Source organism: Vulpes lagopus, chromosome 7, assembly GCF_018345385.1.
Source record: "Vulpes lagopus strain Blue_001 chromosome 7, ASM1834538v1, whole genome shotgun sequence".
Lineage (NCBI taxonomy): Eukaryota > Metazoa > Chordata > Mammalia > Carnivora > Canidae > Vulpes > Vulpes lagopus.
The window spans coordinates 91,428,169-91,447,030 of NC_054830.1; the positions used below are offsets into that span (position 1 = coordinate 91,428,169).

An 18,862-nucleotide genomic window follows, 5' to 3' on the forward strand; every position below is an offset into this window, starting at 1 on the left:
GGGTCCCCCCTCTTACAGTAGCTTGCTTCATCAAAATCAAAGCAAGAGAGACAGAGACTTCTGGCAAGACAGAAGTCACAATCTTTTGCAAACTAAGCAGGGAAGTGACACCTCCTCCATATTCTATTGGTTAGAAAGCAGTTTCTCAAGTGGAGGGGATTACATAAGGCATGAATACTAGTAGGCAAGATAATCTAATCAGAGGCTATCTTTGAGACTGCCTAATATAACTTGACAATCTACTCTCCTTTTCTTTGCTATTTTTTTTCCATCTTATTGCTATTCAAATTACCACAAAATTCCAAAATAGTCAGGTCTAAATAGATAAAAGTTTATTTTTAGTTTTAAGTTTTCATTCCCTAAAAGAGTTAGTTGTATAATAGAAACAATGAGTTGGTAAGGAGAAAGCACGAGTACAAGGCCCAGTTCTGGAAATTTACTGGCTATAAGACCTTATCCATGAACTTGATTTTCTCATCTTTGAAATGGAGATAATTATGTTTTCTCTGTTTACTGCACATAACAATTACAAGGACCAAGGACTATAACATGCGGCAGTGTTATTCAAAACGCAGTAACATAGCACTGGAGGTACTTCAGATGACTATAGGTGGTATATGGACTATAGGTGAAATTTTTTAAAGGTATCTGTCTTTAGAGTGCATTAGAAAAACATAATTTGCACAACAAACCCATTATTTTATAGCGAATGTTGCTCAAATGAGACTTAAATGAGGTTGGAAAAAAGGTAAGTCAATCTGAAGAAAGCTATTAAGAAAGTAACAGATGGTCTGAGAATGGCACAAACATCATGATGATATACAAATGATTGCATAAAATGAAAAATGCTTCACAAATGCATCCAGTCCTGTTCATGTTCCAAGACACCGGTTTAAGAAGGAAACTAAATACATTCTTTGCTACCAACAGAGCAAATCTAACTACAATGGTGAAAGAGATGATCCCTTGGGACCAACAGCCAAACCTTTGTTAGATGTGTGCATACCTGGGTGGCTCAGTGATAGAGCATCTGCCTTTGGCTCAGGGCGCGATCCCAGGTCCGGGGATTGAGTCCCACATCCAGATCCCTACGGGGAGCCTTCTTCTCCCTCTGCCTATGTCTCTCCCTCTCTCTCTGTGCCCCTAAGGAATAAATGAAATCTTTTTTTAAAAGAGAGAGAGGGATGATCACTTGAAAATCCAATTCTAAGTGTTTTGCCCACAAAGAATCCTTCCCCTAGTATTTTTTTTCTGTGTCTTATTTGTCATTTTATTGTTTAAGTGCCCCGACAGAATGCCTTGAATCAAGTAATCAAGGTAATCAAGCTATGAAAGTTTACTGACTTGATTTTATTTTTTATTTCATTTATTTACTTTTATTTAAATTCTAGTTCGTTGACATAGAGTTCAATATTGGTTTCAGGAGTAGAGTTCAGTGGTTCATCATCTACATGTAACACCAAGTTCTCTGCCTAACAAGTGCCCTCCTTAATACCCATCACCCACCTATCTATCCCATCTCCCACCCACCTCCCTCCATTAACCCTCAGTTTGTTCTCTATAGTTAAGAGTCTCATGATTTGTTTCCCCCCTATCTTTTTCCTCCTTCTGAATATTCATCATTTTGTTTCTCAAATTCCACATATGAGTGGAATCACATGGTATTTGGCTTTCTATGATTGACTTATTTTGCTTAGCATTATACATTCTAGCTCTCTCTACGTCATCATTGCAAATGGCATGATCTCTTTTTGATGGCTGAGTAGTATCCCAGTGTGTGTGTTTGTGTGTGTGTGTGTGTGTGTGTGTGTGTGTGTGTGTGTGTGAGATTGATTTTGGCCAAGTTATTTAATCTCTTTAGGCTTCAGTTTCCTTATTCATAAGCTATGATAACACAAACTTACTGGCCCAAACTCTCACCCCACTCATTCCAAGGAGCTGAGGAGCAAACAGAAAGATAAGATTCAAACAGTACCTAGGGCTCTGCCCAGGCAGAGATGTCATACTCACCACTTCCCCTGAATGACCTCCCAACCACAGACAATTCTATAAGCAAAGAAGAAGTACATTACCCATGAGCTCCATACACCTGGAAACACCTATTTAACTGTAAAGTCTCTCCTCAAAAGAAGAATCTCACTTTTGCTTTTTTCAGAATGACATGTAAGTTTTGGCTGAAACTAGATATTCCAAGTGATAAGGGTAACTGAATTAAACATATAATTCTCTTTCAAGAAGAGCTTTGAACTTTATATTTTCAGAGCTAGAAAAATAGACTTAAAGCCCTATTTTGATAAAACTGATTGCTAAAGTTATATAGTTCACTAACGAGGAAGTGGAATTCAAGAGATTGCAGAGAGTGGAATGTCTCATATAGGAAATACTACTTTCTATACTCAAATTATCTACTACCCATTTTGTGACAGAAAGCAAGTTATTACTCAATTGAATCAGGGAATATTAATATCACAATGCTTTTATATTATGTTTTGCTAGCTCTTTATTTTAATTTGTTTTGAAACTTTCATTTCAACACTGCCTAGGTTTATAACCACATCAAATACAATTCAAGACTAGGGTGTCAAAATTAAAATTCTAAAGCTGCCGTCATAATGATACTAAATTTTGGCTTACGATACTTTTTCTAAACTTTCATTTCAACTATGCCTTGATTTATAATCATATCTAGTTTTTCAGCATTGAATTGTGAGTATGCATTTAGTATGGAAACAGCAAAATGAAAAATCTAAACCTAAAATACCTTATTTTGGTACCAAAGTCTATTTCTTAAAACTTTTATTTTAGTTCTGCCAAGGTTTCTCTGAGATGAACAATCACTTTGTAACCAGTTTATTATTATTGAGGAATTGGTTCTATTATTGATTCATTCATATGATAAAAATTATTTTAGAAGTCTCATTTAGAAGTCTTTAGAAGACGCCTGGGTGGCTCAGTGGTTTGGGCGCCCATGGGTATGATCTTGGAGTCCCAGGATCAAGTCCTGCATCGGACTCCCTGCATGGGGCCTGCTTCTCTCTCTGCCTATGTCTCTGCCTCCCTCTGTGTGTCTCTTACGAATAAATAAATGAAATCTTTTTTAAAAAAGAAGTCTTATTGTAATGTGGATATTGATTTCTCATAGGCCAGACCCTGTATGTTTGATAATGTCATATAAAAATATGAAGCAGGGGATCCGTGGGTGGCGCAGCGGTTTGGCGCCTGCCTTTGGCCCCGGGCGCGATCCTGGAGACCCGGGATCAAATCCCACATCGGGCTCCCGGTGCATGGAGCCTGCTTCTCCCTCTGCCTGTGTCTCTGCCTCTCTCTCTCTCTCTCTCTCTCTCTCTCTCTCTGTGACTATCATAAATAAATTTTAAAAAAATTAAAAAAATAGTGTTAAAAAATATATATATGAAACAGAAGGAGAGGAGGGCGGGGGGGTGGGGGGTGAATGGGTGACGGGCACTGAGGGGGGCACTTGATGGGATGAGCACTGGGTGTTATTCTGTAAGTTGGCAAATTGAACACCAATAAAAAATAAATTTATTATAAAAAAATGAAACATTCGTTTAAGCGCTATGCCTATTATGTGATTGACCTTACAACAGAAATTGCTGCCCCTGCTGTAACATAAAAGTCATGAAGACAGGCATCTTTTACTGTTTTGCCACTGATGTATCTTAAGGGTTTAAAAGAGTGTCTGGCATATAACAGATGTTCAATAAATATTTGTCAAGTAGCTACTAGATGAATGGAATAATTAATACAGCTTGTACATAGAAAAGAACAACCATGAAAAAATTATTCATTCAGAAAGGGTGTTATTTTTAGGTGTTATCTAATAATTTTGTTTTGCACTTTTTTTCATTTGGTAAGAGTAAATATAGAGAGAGAATTTTTTTTGAGGTTTTATTTTTTTGTATATTTTTTATTGGAGTTCGATTTGCCAACATATAGCATAACACCCAGTGCTCCTCCTGTCAAGTGCCTCCCTCAGTGCCTGCCCGTCAACCCAGTCACCCCATCCCCCCACCCACCTCCCATTCCACTACCCCTTGTTCGTTTCCCAGAGTTAGGAGCCTAGAGAAAGAAATTTTAGAAGACACTCTTATCAGGACCATTATATAGTAAATACTCTTTCCTGTCTTTTTTTTTTTTTATTTAGTTCTGTGAATTGTTTTCAGTAGATTATTCTAAGTTTCATTTGAATTATGTTTATGTCTTGAGAACTGGTCCTTATATATAAGTAATCAAATAAAATGTTGAATGTGCAATTTTTAAAATAAAGTAGGATTAAAAGTGTAAAGGATTATGAAAAATATCTTCAAAATGAGCAAATTTAGAGGCAGAAGAGGTGGTATCAAATATTTTTGGTAGAATATTTTCAGAAGTAATTGAAAAGTAAACTAATCTTCTTAGCTAAAATTTGTGCCAGAAATGTTCATTTCTTCATTTATTAGTATAAATTAGTCCATATTAGGAATATGCACTCCTCTCTGAGCTACAGACCCATCTTTCTAACATTAAACATTTCCATCTAAATATATCACCATGTCTTGGGGATCCCTGGGTGGCTCAGTGGTTTAGCGCCTGCCTTTGGCCCAGGGCGCGATCCTGGAGTCCCAGGGTCGAGTCCCATGTCGGGCTCCTGGTATGGAGCCTGCTTCTCCCTCCTCCTGTGTCTCTGCCTCTCTCTCTCTTTCTCTCTCTCTTAGTCTATCATAAATAATAAATAAATAAATAAATATTTTTTTAAAAATTTTTTAAAAATAAAATAAATATATCACCATGTCTCAAGTTCAAGCTTTCTGAACTTGAACCCATGACCTTCACCTCAGACTGCATTCTCATCCAGTGTTCCCTATTTTGGCAGCCATAATTACCAACCTCTCTAGTTATACAAACCTACCTAACATCTTCTTCCTCATCTGCCATCTCAAATTTATTGCTAAACTCTGTTGAAGTTATTCTTAAATATATCTTAAGGGATTCTCTTCTTTCCATTTTAGATGCAAACGCTTTAGTCCCAAACTACCATAATCTGTCCTCTAGCTCCTCCAAACCATTCTCCAAAGTGCATGTAAAGTGATTTTTTTAATTTAACTGAAAATCTGATCATATCACTTCTCTGCTCAAACCCATCAGTGGTTTCTCCTTTTTTTAAGATTTATTTATTTGAGAGAGAGAATGCATGAGTGAGTGGGAGAAGGGCAGAGGGAGAAGAGAGAGAATCCTTAAGCAGACACCACTGAGCACAGAGCCAGACACGGGACTAAATCCCAGAACCCCAAGATCATGACCTGAGGTCATGACCTGAAAATCAGGAGCTGGCCCCTTAACTGACTAAGTCACCCAGGTGCCCCAGGTTTTTTTTTTAAGATAAAGATAAAAATGCATCACATGGCCTATACAGCCCTACAATATATTGCAGTGCTTATTTCTCCAACTATAGCCAGCCATATTCTCCTCCATCACTATGCTCCAACCATAATTCCTTCAATATGCCCATGCCTTCCTTGTCCCACCTCAGAGTTTGCCACATGCAGTTCCTTGAACCTGGAATGTTTTTCGTTGCAACTACTGCCCCATACCTTTGATTAGTTAATACCAATATAATCCTACAGATCTTAAACCCCTCCATTTCTTTGACCACCAGACCGATTATGCATTCAAGTAGCATCTCAACTGGCTCATCACCTGAATCTAGCAGATAGTATCTGATATTTAGTAGGGGTTCAATATCCAATTTTTTAATGGATAAGTAAATATTTTACTAGCTAATAATTCAAGATTTTATTTTAGCACTGTTACTGAAAACATGGGTGAACTAAATGTAGATTAAGAATATATTTTTAGGGGATGCCTGGGTGGTTCAGCAGTTGGGCATCTGCCTTCAGCTCAGGTCGTGATCCCAGGATCTGGGATCAAGTCTCACATTGGGCTCCTTTGGGCTCCTTGCAGAGAGTCTGCTTCTCCCTCTGCTTACCTCTCTGCCTCTCTCTCTCTCTCTCTCTCTCTCTCTGTGTGTGTGTGTGTGTGTGTGTGTGTGTGTGTCCCTCGTGAATAAATAAATAAAATCTTTAAAATATATATATTTTTAGGAGGATGTAAACATGTTGGTATTGTTTACATCACATGCATAGCATATGTCATCTGTAATAAATGAAAGAACAGCTTCATGAGAAAGTTTAGAACAGCAAGAAAAAAGGGTTCATCAGAATCCAAAGCTGCAGAAAAGAAACTGAAAGAGATGAAGGCTGGGATTACTGGATCTAGCAACATGAAAGCCATTGGTTACCTTGGCAATTAGTTACTTCACTTTGTGCGAAATTGGTTACTAATTCTGTGTGAAAGCCAGGTTATAGAAGGTTGAGGAGTGAATGGAAATAGGGCTAACATTCCTCTTCTAAGGATCTTAATGTCTGATTATGCAGTTTCTTGGGCCATGCAAAAACGAATTATTTGGTTGGGTCTGTGCTTTCTTCTCAGATGAGAGAAAACTCAGGTTCCAATTCACAATGACTTATAAAGATGAAAGCTGAATGCAGGACTGGATCCACAGCATATCAGATTACCAAATCTTCAAGCTAATTGATTCTGATGAGATATGTGTATAGGTGTTTATGTGTGTATGCACATGCCTTTTTTAAACAAAGAAGCTTCCTAAAATTAAAAAAGTTCCAAAAAAATCACTAAATTTTATAGAATGGGTTATATGCAAGAGCTCTGGAAAAAATATACTTTATGGGATATGTATCAATTATCTCTAATAGAAGATTACTCAACATAGGGGCGCCTGGGTGGCTCAGTCGGTTGAGCCACTGATTCTTGATTTCAGTTCAGGTCATGATCTTGAGGTTCTGGGATCCAGCCTGAAATCAGGCTCCATTCTCAGAAGAGAGTCCGCTTAAGGATTCTCTCTCCCTCTCCCCTGCCCTTCCCTACCCCATGTGTGCACCCAAGTGTATGTACTTTCTCTCTCTCAAATAAATAAGTCTTCTAAAAAGATAACATCATTCAGAAGTAACACATTTCTGAGGGGAAAAAAGCAAATTAAATATGTAATTTATGCTAAATAACAATTTTCAAAAGAAAATTAAGATAAAGTAAAATTCTCAATTTGTTGATCTTTCCAGCATATTTTCTTTTTTTTAAGATTTTATTTATTTATTTGAGAGAGAGAGAGAGAGCGCGGGAGAGTGCATGAACACATGAGCCAAGGGGAGGGGCAGAAGGAGAGGAAGAAGCAGACTCCCAGCTGAGCAGGGAGCCCCACACAAAGCTTGATTCCAGGACCAGGAGATCGTGACCTGAGCCAAAGGCAGACACTTAACTAAGTGAACAATCCAGGTGTCCCTCAGCACATTTTCAAGGAATTAAGGTCCCAGAGTCTTTCTCTACTTTGAGAGAATGTTTTCCACTAACTCAGCCTCTCACTCCCCCCTCGATTTTCTATTTACAATAGTAACAGTTGTGAGATGCACTTAATCCTAATATTAATTTTAAACCTCCAAAATAAAAAAGAGAGAGAAGTCTGGATACACAACTTAGTTTCACACATAATTACTGACTCCTATATCACTGGGTTATTCAACATGTCTAGCTTTAGCTAAAGTCACTTCAGTAGCTAATGTTTGGATACTGATATCGTCCCCCTTGGCATCTGATGACCTACTGAACTGTCTTCAACTTGAGAAGGCTCTTTCATCATGAAATTTCTGGAAAACAAGAACTGTACATTACAGGTATTATAAGGTACACAAGCCAAGATTGGCCTGATTTTTTAAAAGACTGATTTTATTTATTTATTCATGAGAGACACAGAGAGAGAGGCAGAGACATAGGCAGAGGGAGAAGCAGGCTGCCTGCAGGAAGTCCAATGTGGGACCTGACCTGGAACTCCAGGATCATGCCCTGAGTCAAAGGCAGACACTCAACCGCTAAGCCACCCAGGTGTCCCTGACCATGCTTAAACAATAAAGGATAATTTTATTCAAGAACAAGCTTCAATGAGAAGATAAAATTTGATAAAATAAGGAAATAAACTATTTTATGAACTGAGTGCAGTATACTCCCATGTATATACCTGAAAAACTTCAACTTGCCTACCACATACAAAGTTTGGATTCAGTCACGGGTGTGTAGAAGGGGGGGGGGGTAGATGAATCATGAGAGCAGAAGATTTATGATTTTATAATTAAATCATCTCTTTGATCTCATCTCCCTCTATCCATGTGTCATTTAAATCAGTGACTTTTCTAAGGGAGCCACTCTATGGGGTATTTTGGATATTTTTCAGTGGTATTTTTGGTTGTAACAATGACTTGGGGGTCTCTGGGCTCAAAGGCAGGCCAAAAGGCCCATACCATTGAATTTTCAACAGCCTCCTGGACATTCATATAGGTGAAAATAGATGTAAATACTCTGATTTCAAAAGCTAAATTTATGTCTTACATGTAAACATAAAGGCTTTGAAATACAATGGCCTACTGGGTAGCAATAAAATCCCCAGCACTGACGATGTACTTTTTAAACACCATTCTCCACTAAAAAGAACCAATGTTTCTTGGAGAAATGGTTGATATTACATACAGTACAAGAAATATACAAGATAAAATTGGAATACATTGTCACACCAAAAATCAAAGATTCTGTCAAAGACTAATGGAGTCACATTAAAAAGACTCAGGAACCAACTTGCAGAGGTTCTCACTGGCTAAAAATAGGACTTGAGCATCAATAGGAATGATAATTATAGTGGATTAAAAATACATCATTTATGTTCAAATCCACAAGTTTACAATAATTCAAAACTCATTAGTCACCTTTGAAAGATGCTGGCAACTCAAATTATTATTATTATTTTTAAAACCTATAAATAAATTTGAAAATAAAATACTTATCCTGCCTTTCTTATATGTACCTGAGGGCAAACCAGTAGATAGCAAAGAAAGCTTTCTTTTTATGGAAGTATTTCAGCTAGTAAATGAAGAAGGGATGGTAGAATTAGAATGCCACCATTTTGTGATCCCTAAGGAAATAATAGATTTAAGAAATAATTACTAATGGCTGCTGTAATCATAGAGAAGCAACCAGATTATGTGCCTTTTGGTAGAAGTTTATGCTACCTATAAAGTGTTTTTGCCAAAATATCAAACCTGAATCACATCCAGACTCTAGATCTAAATAGTAAATTACAAGAAATACAGGTGACAGGGGAAAATGTTAAATGTCATCATGAAGAAGCATTCTGCAAAGTACAGACTTCAGAAAACTCCAGGACTAACCACCTCATTCCTTCAACAAATAAATTGAAATTTTTAAAAAAGGAAAGAAAGAAAGAGGGGAACCTATAGATTAAAAAAGACACAAGGTGGGGCGCGCCTGGCTGGCTCAGTCAGTCTGTAGAGCCTGTAAGTCTTGAGTTTGTGAGTTTGTGCTCCAAGCTGAGCACAGAGATTACTTAAAAATAAAATCTTAAAAAAATCTTAAAAAATAAATAAAATCTTAAAAAATAAATAAATAAAATACAAAGAGACACAAGAGACTGGCATCAACATCAATGAATTTCAATGTGCTGAATTATTTTCATCCTTATTCAAATAAATAAATTATTAATAAAAATGATATGTGTAAAAATTGGGAAAGACTCTATTATAGACGGAATTGTACCCCTCCAAAATTTATATGTTAAATCTTTAACCTTCAGTATCTCAGACTGTGACTATCCTTGAAAATAAAGCATTTAAAGAAGTGATTAGGGCAGCCTGGGTGGCTCAGCAGTTTAGGGCCACCTTCAGCCCAGGGCCTGATCCTGGAGACTGGGATCGAGTCCCATGTCCGGCTCCCTGCATGGAGCTTGCTTCTCCCTCTGCCTGTGTATCTGCCTCTCTCTTTGTGTTTCTCGTGAATAAATAAAAAAAATCTTTTTAAAAAAATAAAAAATAAAGAAGTGATTAAACTAAAATGAGACTGTTGGGGTGAGTCCTAATCCAACCTGACTAGTGTCTCTTTATGAGAAGAGGGAATTTGGACACACAAAAGAAATTATATGCACACAGAATGACTATGTGAAGAAGCAGCAGGAATGTGACCCCTGCAAGCCAAGGAGAGAGACCTCAAGAGAAACCAAACCATGAGCAAATAAATTTTTGTTCTTTAAATCAACTCTTATGTGATATTGTTTTATGGCAGCCTTGGAAAACTAATACAGATGCTAAAATGCCCACCGTTCAGTTAAACTTAAGAAATAAATATGGGAGGGGTACCTGGGGTGGCTCAGTCGGTTGAGCTTCTGCCTTTGGCTCAGGTCATGATCTCTGGGTCGTGGGACAGAGCTGCCCTGGGGCTCCCTGCTGAATAGGACGTCTGCTTCTCTCTCTTCCTCTGCCCCCCCCCCGCTTGTGCATTTTCTCTCTCTCTCAAATAAATAAAATCTTAAAAAAGAAGAAGAAAAATAAATATAGGAATATAGGAAAAGATATACTATGAACCCTGAATCATAAATCTCAACTGATGAAATGGAGAGAATGAAGCTTCCTGATGGAAGGTGGGTCATATATAGTTTGAAAAGGCCCCCAAAATGATTCTGAAGTTCCCCACTTGGAAATCTTGGATCCAACCATATGCAAAGCTATGTCACTATTTCTCTGGGATACTCAACTAATTTGTATTCACACTTTCATAGTGGGTTCATATATAGTTTCACCAACTAGAATATAAACATTATCACTAGAAATTTACATTATTCATTACATTGAAACTGATTCTACGCATTCCTCCCTATTTACCTACAAAATTCCATGCCAATTTACCATTTACTTTCTCTTTCCTCAGTTATAAATTATCCACCATATTAAAAGGCATAGCTGTGACAATTCTAAGTTTCAGTTGCCCATCCACTTCATCTCCTAAATGTGTTTAAAGCATTAACAATAGGTTGTGTTTCATCCTAGAGACAGCTGGGTTTCAGGGAGAGGTAAAATGTTTCATTATCTCACCCTATTGTCCAAGACAAATGTGCTATTGTATTACACGTGAAAGGTCATCTTTGAAGTCTATTAAGGGTGTGCTGTGAGGTGAACCATCTGGAAAACACAATGTAGACTGGAAAATAATTATAAGCCAGTTCATTGCACCTTTTTTCCAGTTAAGCCTATCATGACAGCTGCTAAAAACACTATGTAGTATTAGGGGTAGAGGCTCTGAAGCACATAGGTTAGACTCTACCTCCAACAATGCTTAACTAGTATGCAAGCTACTTAATTTCTCTGATCCTTTTGTCTTGTCTGTAAAATGGAAAAGCTCATGTATTTTGCATAGGGGTTTTATGAGAGTTAAATAAAATAATACTTGTAAAGCACTTGGAACAGGGTAGACATTAAGTGTGATTTCCCCTCTTCTTTTAAGTATAGAGGATATTTAATGTTCTTTACATAGAGAATATTAGATAATCCAGTAATATTTGGAAACCAGATTGAGCAGTCCATGGTAATGAAGTTTCGTAAAGAATTCCATCGAGTTTCCGTGTGCATGTTTTCAAATTTTAGGGAGAGGAAGGGGTTTGGAAGATCAAGTGTGACGCTTTCTCAGGAATTCTCACTCTAGAGTGGGTTAGGACCACCGAGACTCGCTTACTAGGCAGGCGCTGTCCGTGGTGCTGGTACTCTGCACGTACCGCTGGCAACATTTCCCCCGCCCAAAATTCTTTTCCGGTCAACTTAGTGAAGCTCACAAACCAGCCTCCTGGAAGATTCTCAGTCATTCTACTAATTGGCTTTTTCCCTGCCTTTTGTCTATGTCCCCTTCAACTAAAAAAAAATTTCTTCCATCACCTTATCAACTCCAAAGAGTTTTTTTATTTATTTAGTTTAAAAAAATTTTTTTTTTAATTTATGATAGTCACAGAGAGAGAGAGAGGCAGAGACACAGGCGGAGGGAGAAGCAGGCTCCATGCACCGGGAGCCCGATGTGGGATTCGATCCCGGGTCTCCAGGATCGCGCCCTGGGCCAAAGGCAGGCGCCAAACCGCTGCGCCACCCAGGGATCCCGAGTTTTTTTATTTTTAAGACACTTTGGCCATACTTACCACACTTAAGAAGGTAGCTCAAAAACTGGCTCAAGTTGGGACGCCTGGGTGGCTCAGCAGTTGAGCATCTGCCTTTGTCTCAGGATGTGACCCCGGGGGTCCTGGGTTCAAGTTCTACATCAGGCTCCTTGCAGGGAACCTGTTTCTCCTCCGGCCTATGTCTCTGTCTGTCTCCCATGAATAAATAAATAAAATGTTTTTAAAAATTGGCTCAAGCTATCTTTTTCTGACCTTTTTATTAAGTTTCAGAGAACCCCCCCCCCAAAAAAAATCAGTTTCAGATAAATCCAAAGCTCAATGTTAGAACACAGGAAACAATTTCTGATGCATTCTTTAGAGTCTTCATCTGGCAGCTCCTCTAAGAAACCCCCTGCATCTCTATCTTGAGTTAAGTTCCCCTCTTCTCACTCCCAAAATATCTTATAGATACATTCTTAGTAAAGTTATTATAGTTTATTGAAACTCTCTATTAGTTTTTTTAAAGATTTTATTTATTTATTCATAGACACAGAGAGAAAGAGGCAGAGACACAGGCAGAGGGAGAAGCAGGCTCCATGCAGGGAGCCCAATGTGGGACTCGATCCTCGGACCCCAGGATCACACCCCAGGCTGCAGGCGGCGCCAAACCGCTGCGCCACCGGGGCTGCCCTCTCTATTAGTTTTGAGTGCCACAAAGGAGACTCTTTAAAGCTAGCATCATATCTTATTCAATGGTGGACTCATGAAATATAGGACGTCCTGAGCTAAACTTTGTCAAACAATTTAATTCCTGGATCCGTTAGAGGAAAAATCCCAAAAACACTCCTTTAAAAGGCAACCTGCCTTATTACATTTGGCTATGCACTATATTTCTGGGTAGCCAGGCTGTACTGATGAAGATATTCTGGACTGAATCCATTTGCTACCACATCTACTAATATCAGTCTGATGACTCAGCCCTTCAGAATGATTAGCAAAAAACCAAGGCCATCCATTTCAAAACTCTGACTTCCCACTTCCCATATTTCCTCCTCATTCTCTCATTCTACCAACACACCTGTAATCCCCAATACACGGTGAATGGGGACTGTCCCCAAAGACTGATCAAAAACAGCTCATCTATGCTTTTCAAACACAAGTAGACTTCTAGCCAGACCAAGGAATGGAGCCACCATCAACAAATAAGGGGGCTTTTCTTATTCAGATAAGAGTGAAGGTCCAAATAAGAGGGAAAGACAGAGAAATCATGAAACTGAAAACTAAGAAATGGGGATGGGGTAAGAGAGAGGGGGAGAAATGGTTATTAATGCTGCCTCCTTCCCTTCCCTATCCAGGTGGATTTCTTCAACTCTGTCTCAGTTAGTAGCTCTTCACCCCTAACCACCACTTCCATAGGCTCCTCTGTCTTTAAAGAGCTTAGGTCCAAGCTAAGGTATGCTAGAAGAAACATGTGAAATAAACTCTCATTTATGAGTAAGCAAGCAATTGCCCTTCCTTAAAGACTCTTCCTCTGCACTCTGAACCAAAATTAATCTTGTAAATAAGAACTGCTCCATGTTGGAAGAAGCTCAGTCTAACCTAGCTCCTCACCAAAACTTTCAGGCAACAGATACATAACTTGTGGTTCTTTTCCTATTTCAATCAAACATCAGCTGTAATTTCTTAAAATCTTTAAAGCAATGCATATGTTAATTCAAACTCACCTAGGCAGATTGGGAAGAAAAGCAATTGGCCTTTAAATCTTCAGAAGAGGATTTAATGACAGGTTCAGCCCGTTTAATGACAGGCCCAGCACCACACCCCTGTTTTATTATGTTTCATTATTACTGCATAAATTTCCTTTATTACTCATCATAAATAAAAACCAAATGCTTGCAAAGTGGGTTTAAATAGGTAAGAGTGCAAACAAAAATATTATTCAAACATCATGAAATTGGAATCTCAGATTCTTAAAATATATACTCATATTTTTTTAAATGTCTCAGAAACACCAGCTTGCCATTGTCAATCTCAAACTAGGTTTTTTGGGGGTTTTGTGTGCGCGCGCGCGCGTGTGTACCCATTATTCAAAGATGAAAAGCATAAAAAGCACAAACAGGATTCTCAGGATTTTTCACCGTGACTGATTTTTGACTGATTCAGCTAAGAAGACACACCCAAAAGAAATTTGCTAAGGTTGATGCAAGATGTGAAGCTAGGGAAGTTCAAGTGCTGCCTGGGGATGAATTTAACCTGCGTGACAAGTGCAAAGCTGTCACTTTCCGAAATCTTAAGGGAGACAAAGTTATTTTAAATGCCTTTCTCTTAGCCAGCCATTCCATTACACAAGGAACGACCCACGTCTCTCCGGCGTGAAGCCAGCCGGCACGGGGCTCAAGGAATAGAAATCCTCTGCTCCGCCTGCTGGAGGGAGGGGATCAGGAACCGAGCGCACCGATTCTACTTTTCCAAACCTTAGCTGAGGCCTTGCAGGACGCTCGGCGGGCGGGACTGCAGGCTGCGGGCGCCCCGTGCCCCGCGCATGCGTCCCAGCGCCGTCCGCGCCGCCCCCCCCCCGCCCCGCCCCGCCGCCCCGACTTCGCCGGCTGTGACGTCACTGCGGCCGAGCCTCCCCGCCCGCGCAGTGGGACGCGCCCGCGCAGGCCGGCCGGGCCGGGGGCGGAGCCTAAGGGGGTGGGGAGGGCCCTGCCCGGCCGCCCAGCTGGAGACGGAGTCAGTCCGTGCGGGCTCTCCACCTAGCCGGAGCGACGCTTGGCGGTGTGGACGCGGCGACGCGCCTGCCCTCGGCGGCCGGACGCGCCCTGCGCTCGGCTGCGGCCACCCGAGGCGCTTCGTCCCGGGAGCGAGCCTGGAAAAGCCGACTTCACCCCGAGGGGCTCGGCCATTGCACGGGCCCCCAAGCCGCGGAGGACGGCGGAAGCGGCTGGAAGCTGACCTGAGCTCTGCTCCCGAGGGGAGAGGGCGCCGGGACGAGGAGGGGAAACAGGGAGGCGTGTGGCGAAGCTCCGCTCGCGGCGCGCGGCGGCTCCTCCCGGCCCGTCTGCGTCCGCGGGCTGCGAGATGCGCGAGGAGGCCAAAGGCTTGCTCGGCGGCGGCGGGGACGGCGGCGGGGGCGGCGGGGACGGCGGCGGCGGCCACGCGGGCCTGGCCGGCGCCTCGGCGCAGGGGCGAGCGGAGACCGTGCGGCAGCTCCTGGAAGCCGGCGCGGATCCCAACGGCGTCAACAGCTTCGGCCGGCGCCCGATCCAGGTAGCTGGGGCCCCGGGGCCTCGCCGGCAGGGGGCGCAGGAACGCAGGGGAGCGGCCTCCGTGGGACGCGACGGGCACCGAGAGCTTCACCGACGTACCTGCGTGTCTCCGCCGAGAGGCCGTGGGGCCCAGGTGTAACGCAGGTTCTCCCCCACCGCGGATCCTAAAGAAAGGGATCGGAAAAAGCAAAGAAACGAACAAACAGACGCTACTTAAGTTTGGTTTTCTTTTCAGTGGTGGGGAAAATGTCCTTACTACTGTCTCTCCCGTCCCCTGATCACAAATGCAAGGGATAGATTCAGGTGGGAGAAAAGGACAGGTTGTTTGGGGAGGAAAGCTCTCGACTCTGTTTCAATTGATAAGAGATAATTAAATGGCAAGTCACACAATCCGAATTAGATTTAAGGAATAACGCGGAATCGTTGAACATGAATTACCGTGGAAACTCTTTGTATTCCTTTCTCAGAGAGGCAAAATGAATACAAAGAGATAAGCCAGGACTCCTCGGCCACGGTACTTAATTCCTTTTACGTTGGCAGTGTTCATTGTTAACACCCTTTATCCGATGTTTATTAATCCAGCTTTAATTAGTACTGATATTTTTTAATTCCCTTAAAATTCAAAGTAATACTGTTGACTATAGTGGTCAGTATTCATCTCGATGTCACATTCTAGAACCCATCTGTTATTAAGGAACCTATTAATTGTGTAGGTTTTAAAAGGAAATATGTTCATTCCTTTTGCATTCTTAGAAAGGTGTTATAAGACTCGAGGGATGGCTTAGGGGCATCTGGGTGGTTAAGTCCCTTAAGGGTCTGCCTTTGGCTCAGGTCATGAGCCCCTGGTCCTGGAGTTGAGCCCAGCATCAGGCTCCCAGCTCAACCGGGCGGCTGCTTTTCCCTCTCCCTCTGTCCCTCCTCCCTTGTGGGCGCTCTCACAAATAAATAAGTGGATAAAATCTTTTAAAAAGAGAGAAAGAGAAAGAGGGCAGCCCGAGTGGCTCTGCGGTTTAGCGTCGCCTTCAGCCCAGAGCCTGATCCTGGAGACCTTGAATCGAGTCCCACGTCGCGCTCCCTGGATGGAGCCTGCTTCTCCCTCTGCCTGTGTCTCTGCCTTTCTCTCTGTGTCTCTCATGAATAAATAAATAAAATCTTTTTAAAAAATAAATAAAAAATAAAGAGAAAGAAATGAGAGATAATTTAAGATTTCAAATGATATTAATAACTAAAAAGAAATTTTAATTATAGTTTTAATTCATTTTCTGAGATTCTAAGAACCACGTTTTTCCCCTCTACATATGAAATACATACATCACTAATAGAAATAACATATATCTTTTAAGGGGGGAAATGGATGTTTTTAATATTCATGAAACAAATAGTATACTATCTTTCAATTACATAGTACATTTTAAAATACTTAAACTCACAAGAACAACTCCATTTTGGATACTTAGTTATCAAAAACTGTTTTATTTTTAAAATAAGAAAGTAAATACTTGTATAAAATGCATATACAAAAGTAGATGCTACAGAATTACAGTTCCAGAACATTTTTTTTAAGTTATACATTACTCTGATTTGACTGACAACCAAGTTCTTTTATACATAGCAAATTATTTACTATCTAACGTTATAAAATCCTATGACATTATAAAATCCTGTATAATGTAAATATACTGTTTATGTTACATGTTTATGTTACGTTAAATATATTATCCTTTAAACTTTATCCCTTGCCAGGGCACCTGGATGGCTCAGTGGTTGGGCCTCTGATCCGGGTCCTGGAATCACATCCTGCATCTGGCTCCCTGCAGAGAGCCTCTGCTTCTCCCTCTGCCTTTGTCTCTGCCTCTCTCTGTTTCTCTTGATAAATAAATAATCTTAAAAAAAACCTTTATCCCTTAAAATATTAAAAATGTTATAATGTTAACTTAAAATATTAAAAATGATAAGCCATTTGTTAAAAAAATAACTTTTCATTATCTTATAAGGCTAGATATGACTTTTTTCCTTTTTCCCCCTCTATATCCAGTTTGGACTCAAAATTGTCTGACTATATTCAATTTATAAGCACAGATATATATGAGAGTGAAAAGTAAAAGCCTCCTACAGGGAATTTACTAAAAGAAATAAAAAACTCAAAGCATTATTTCTCCTCTAAAGCCTCTCTTAAAAATATCAACTGCCTAATAAATATGTTTAGAGCTAGATTATGGCTGAGGTGGGAGAGCCACCAAGGGAAATAATCTTAAGATTTTAAAAGCTTTTAAACTTAACTCCCCCCATAAATCATTTATTTTTTTTAATTTTTATTTATTTATTTATTTATTTATTTATTTATTTATTTATTTATTTATCTTATGATAGTCACAGAGAGAGAGAGAGGCAGAGACACAGGCAGAGGGAGAAGCAGGCTCCCTGCACCGGGAGCCCGCTGTGGGACTCGATCCCGGGTCTCCAGGATCGCGCCCTGGGCCAAAGGCAGGCGCTAAAACCACTGCGCCACCCAGGGATCCCTCCCATAAATCATTTAACAAAATAGATGCCCATGTTCCAAGGGAAACCAAAAATTTCTTTTTCGCACAACGACTCTTAGCGCTTTCTTTCAGCGCTTTCTCGTCTCCGCATGTTTGGAGAATAAGATGGAACTCAGAGCTGAATAAGGAGTATAGCTGGGGCGGGGGTGAGGGTGAGGGTGAGGGGTGTTGGGACTGCATCAACAAAGTATAACTGACTCCTGAGGCTTGTAGCGCCTCTGTGTTAGGTGGATACTTCCTGAATAGGTATTTCTTTGAAATGGTCCACCTGTCCCTGCCCAGGCCTGCATCCCGCTGCCCTGACCACTCTGCTCTCCCGGCAGGTCATGATGATGGGCAGCACCCGCGTGGCCCAGCTGCTGCTGCTCCACGGCGCCGACCCCAACTGTGCTGACCCCGCCACCCTCACCCGCCCTGTGCACGACGCGGCCCGGGAGGGCTTCCTGGACACGCTGGTGGTGCTGCACCGAGCCGGGGCGCGGCTGGACGTGCGCGATGCCTGGGGCCGCCTGCCCGTGGACCTGGCTGAGGAGCGGGGCCACGGCGCTGTCGCCCGGTACCTGCGCGCAGCCGCGGGGGACTGAGGGCGGCTACCCCCAGCCGCCCACTACGTTTCTCCCCGGTTCCCCACCCCCAGCCCAGTTGAAGGGAGGCTACAAATGTGGAGCGGCGGAAAGCCTGAAAGCCTTCCAGGAGACTTGAATCACGGTGGGGAGAAGCAGCAGACCGCGAGTAAGTTCGCCTTTTTTTTTTTTCTTTTCTTTTTTCTTTTTCCCTGGATCCCGCCCTCACACTCACCGTGCAGCCAAACGCAGAGGTGATGCAAAAGGACTTCCAGAGAGATTTAGGAGCTGGAGGAGAAGCTCCGGGGTGTTGTCGTTCACTTTGCAGGGTTTTCTGGCAAAAACCGGCCAGTTAAGTCCCTAACAACCCCAGGTGCCTGCCAAACTCCAAGGGAAAAACGCTGGCGGCAGAGTGGGAGGCGGCGGCGATGATTGGATGATTGG

At 41.4% G+C, this 18,862-nt stretch overlaps 1 protein-coding gene across 1 annotated transcript; it reads left to right on the forward strand.

The window, feature by feature from the left end:
- Positions 1-14,729: 14,729 nt before the first annotated feature.
- LOC121495864 (cyclin-dependent kinase 4 inhibitor B-like) lies at positions 14,730-18,559 on the forward strand. The gene is made up of 2 exons (XM_041763914.1): positions 14,730-15,316; positions 18,179-18,559. Exons 1-2 carry the CDS (start codon positions 15,128-15,130, stop codon positions 18,437-18,439), a joined length of 450 nt encoding a protein of 149 aa, XP_041619848.1. The 5' UTR covers positions 14,730-15,127; the 3' UTR covers positions 18,440-18,559.
- Positions 18,560-18,862: the final 303 nt, after the last annotated feature.